The sequence below is a fragment of the Cornus florida genome, unplaced genomic scaffold, assembly GCF_030987335.1.
Source record: "Cornus florida cultivar Cherokee Brave unplaced genomic scaffold, ASM3098733v1 CherokeeBrave_3.0.0_Hap2_Chr09, whole genome shotgun sequence".
In the NCBI taxonomy this organism is placed as follows: Eukaryota; Viridiplantae; Streptophyta; class Magnoliopsida; order Cornales; family Cornaceae; genus Cornus; species Cornus florida.
Genome location: NW_026775579.1, coordinates 81,475,093 through 81,479,415, shown reverse-complemented (window position 1 = coordinate 81,479,415; position 4,323 = coordinate 81,475,093). Strand labels below are relative to the sequence as shown.

The window sequence follows — 4,323 nt, the reverse complement described above, 5'->3', positions numbered from 1 at the left end:
ATTTTGGATAATTCAATTTGAAATTTATACCATTCTAAATTTTAAATTGGTCCAACCAAACATTGGGATGGGTTATTATCATTCCATTCCTACACATTTTATATTTACAACCAAACAATAGAATGAGAATGGCTATACCATTCCATTCCCACTAGCATTCCATTCTATTCTTGCACACTAAATGTAACATTAGGGTCTATTTGGAAATCACAATTGTTTTGTATTTTTACTCTGAGCCGAAACAGAAGCAATGCTTTTGTTTTAAGTGAATTCAATACTATTCAGAAGCATATTTGGTAACGTATATTTGTTACAAAATTTTTAGGGCAAAAATATGAAAACATGTTTAGTAAAAAATTGTTAACAGTTTGAAAAATAAAATGACCAGATCATTTTAGCGTTTTTTTTTTCTTTTTTTTTTTTTTCAGGTACTGCCATCACTATAGTGTTTTTACTAAAGTGCTTGAGCAACCAGAATCATCAAAATGATGCTTTGGTGCTTTCGATTTTAACTTCTTTTTAAGAACGCTTCTATACTATTCAAATCATAAAAACGTTACCAAACAGGTTTCATGTTTTTCCTTCCCACATAAAGCGAGGTTACCTTCTCCAATTCTGTGCCAAAATGAAAAAGTTGCAGGAGCATTGACAATACTGAAGGAAGTTGTCAATTGGAGCATGAGGAAATTTACAAAACTGAAAAGGAATTGGGGTATTTGAGGTAGCTTTCGGAAACAAATGTATGAGAATTTCATGGCCTTAGATAAGAATAATTTATTTTCCTAATGTAGTGCTAACATAAGTATGCCACTTGTTTTAAAGTAATAATATAATAAAATTAAATTAATAAATTTTTTTTAAGTGCACGTCTAATTAAAAATATTCGACACATATTTTATATTCATATCTAAATGTTATAGATAAGACATACATTACCTATTTGTAAAGGGTCCATATAATATGGTGGATATTGTATTTTAAATCCATTAATTTAATTTATTTATACCCGGCTGATATTTGAATTTTGGGTTTGAAACAATTTATTTAATAATGCTTTAAAATTATCGTTTCTTTTTTAACCTATAATTTGTCATTCATATTTTCTATAATTTTTCTGTCATATAGGTTTTCGTCCCTGGGTTCATTTTTCTTATGTTTTAGATATAATTTTCCTTAATATATATACTAATAACTGATTTATAAATCTGTCAAATTTTAATTATGTAATACTACTAATTTGGCCCTCCAAATGGAAATTTCTAACTCCTCCCAATATATACAAACATACAAGTCATGTATTATGGTCCCCACTAGCCCTCTACTTACCAGAACACTTCTATACAGGTCAAGACGAAGCCGACCATCATTATATGAGTGTGCGTGTGTGTGTAATTATATATTATATTCATTAATTTTACTTTATTTTATTTTATTTTGCTAATATCCCTCTAAATCAAATGATGAGGATAGATGAGCAACAAGGGGCACAAAGTCCTGGGGGACCTATTGCTCATCATATCGAAGCTTCTTTCGGCTCTTCTCAGAAGCTATAAAGTTTCAAAAAGAAAAAAAAAAATGCCCACTAAAACTTTCATCATATGTAACACAAAAAGTGAGAAAAAAAAAGGTCACATTGTGGCCTTAAACATCATATTTTTAGGAGTTAATGTTGTTCTGTTTGCTTCTTCCATGATGGATAAGAGAGTTGCACAACTTGCAGTAATAAGAATTGTCTCTTTCTTTGAGCTTGTTTTTCTCTTTGTTGTAATTTAGTGACCCTACTAACTCATTTGGTTCACCTTATGTTTTGATCCTTTATTGCAGAAGCTCACCAATTAAAAGAGAACATATATAAATTAAAATATAAATAAATAAACCTTTAAACCGACACAACGTTTGTAAATGCCTAACTTGTTAAGTATGAAAACTTGGATTGTTTTCGGTTTAATGATGCTAACATCACACATTAATGATTACAACGCTTGTTGTAATGGGTAAATTTCTACGTTGTTAAGTATGAAAATATGATTTGTTTTCGGTTTACTTGTCCTAATACTATACATTGATGAAACATGCATTAATCTTAATGGTGACACCGCTTGCTATAACGGGTAAATGTCTGACTTGTTATGGTTTGTTTTTTCGTTTATGTGTCCTAACATCACACCCATTGAGGGGACCAATATTACTTGATAGTCTTTGAATTAATAACATTAAACATTGCCCAAAGTCCAAGCCAATATGAGACAATGAGGCATGAATGCTAATTTTGATGACATTTCTCCAACCCAACAACGACTAAGATAAAGAGTTCTTTGTGCATTTTCATGCAAGTAATTAAGGGCATTGAAATTCCATTAAGGGCCATCTAATTTTTCAAATGCCTACCCTACAATTAAGGGTTGGTGTGGTGTCCCAAGAGGGTCTTCAAAGCAGCTTTTGAAACCACAAATCGATTTCAAACAAAGTTGTCCACACAACCAATCAAATGTATGAAAAGCTTGGTAGGTATCCATCTTCCCGGTTGAGTATGTCGGTGTTCGAGTCCTTTCTCCCTCTAATTTGCCAAAGAAAATAAAAAACAAATTGCAAGAAAATTAAATAAAAAGTTGAATCACTAATTGCCAATTCGGTTGCATGTTCTCTTGCTGTGGTCCAGTATGTAGGTTTCCCGAATGCTAGGAAACCTTCACACATTGTCACATACTGCCACTAAACATCGCATCTAATACAGAAGGGATAATACATACATATATATATATATATATATATATACATGCGTAGATCGACTAGGACATGGATGATTGTGCTAGCACGTGGTCTACAAATCAAACAAAATAGTACAATTCATAAACTAAACAAAGCACATTGACACTGGTTCCTAGTAAATAATTAATACAAGAAATTAAACTATAAGATTATGGCACATATTTGACTTGTCCTCGGAGAACATCCAAACAAGAGTTGAGAAAAAAAAAAAACAAAGAAACATCAAATTGAAACACTGATTAATCTATTGGCACCGGCAGGACCGTCCGATCACCGGAATTTGCACCGGCTGATCATCGACGAATGAATTCGTCCTGTCTCTTATACCTTGGAAGATAAATAATTGACTCCGAGACCGCACAAGTTCTCTTGCAAGAAGCGTACACACCCACGAACCCGAACCGGTCACTCAAACTCTTGGTGGCCTTGGAGCCTTTCCAAAAATGGTCGATTGCGTCTTGATCATCCTTGGAACACTCGAGCAATGCCGCGAAAAATGGGTCCCTCCTAGAGTTCTTGCTACTGTAGTACTTTTTCCGGGGCAGGGGAATTTCAACCGGGTTTAATTTTTTGGAATAAATCGAAGTCCCCGCGGGGGGCAATGGAAGGAGACTTTTCGAAGGGTCCTTGTTCTCGGGTGTTTGTTTCTTGGGAATTCCCGGTAATTGTTCCCAAGAAAATGGGATACCGGAGGACCGGAGAGGAGTGTTGGGACTAAACAGGGTGTCATTGAAGAAGGACAATGATCCCGATGAGGAATTGGAGGAGAAGGAAGAAGAGGATGGAGTACGGCGAGGGGATGATCGGATTGGATTGGGAAATGGGTTGTTTTTCTCATTCGGAACAGTTTTGGCACGGCCATTGACGGCTGCAGTGGAAGCCATTTCTAGAGAGAGAATGAGTGAGTGAGAGGGAGAGAGTTTTTCTTTTTTTGTATTTTCTCTCCCCTGTTTTTTTCTCTTGTCTATATAAATAGAGGTACATTTATCTCTCCCTGTATTTTCTTGTATGAGTGAAAGTAAAAGAAATCATATCAACTATAAAAACGGCCCCCGTGACATTATGGTACTGTGTGAGTGTGTGAGAGAGAAAGAGAGGGTGAGGATGGTTTGATGGAGCTATTTCATTGGATCATTATTTGAAGAGATGCTATTAGGGTAATTAGAGAGCATTGGATGAATGTGACTCAAATGGTAACACACCGATGGGTCAAAATCTTACGATCGATATGATATCCATGTCTCATTAATGTAATCTTTTAAAATTTTAGGTAACACATCCATATCTTATTTAAATACCCCTCCAAAAAATTAAATAAAAAAATTTAAAAAAAGAAAGGAAAGAACATATGAGTAATTCTACTATTTTTTTTTTTTTTTTTTTTTTTTTTTTTTTTGAGAAATAAGCTATATTGTGTTTTATTTAAAATTCAAATATGGTTGTCCCTCTCATAGTTAGTAAAATACGGATACAAAAACGTATTAGTATAATTCGATATATTTTTTTTAAATACATTTAAAAAATTCGGCAAAAAAAAACAGAAACTTAAAAATA

At 33.6% G+C, this 4,323-nt stretch overlaps 1 protein-coding gene across 1 annotated transcript; it reads right to left on the bottom strand.

Moving 5' to 3' along the window:
* Positions 1-2,822: 2,822 nt before the first annotated feature.
* Positions 2,823-3,748, bottom strand: LOC132274628 (uncharacterized). The gene has a single exon (XM_059775951.1). The coding sequence runs from the start codon at positions 3,651-3,653 to the stop codon at positions 3,063-3,065; it is 591 nt and encodes a 196-aa protein (XP_059631934.1). The 5' UTR covers positions 3,654-3,748; the 3' UTR covers positions 2,823-3,062.
* Between the last annotated feature and the right edge of the window lie 575 nt (positions 3,749-4,323).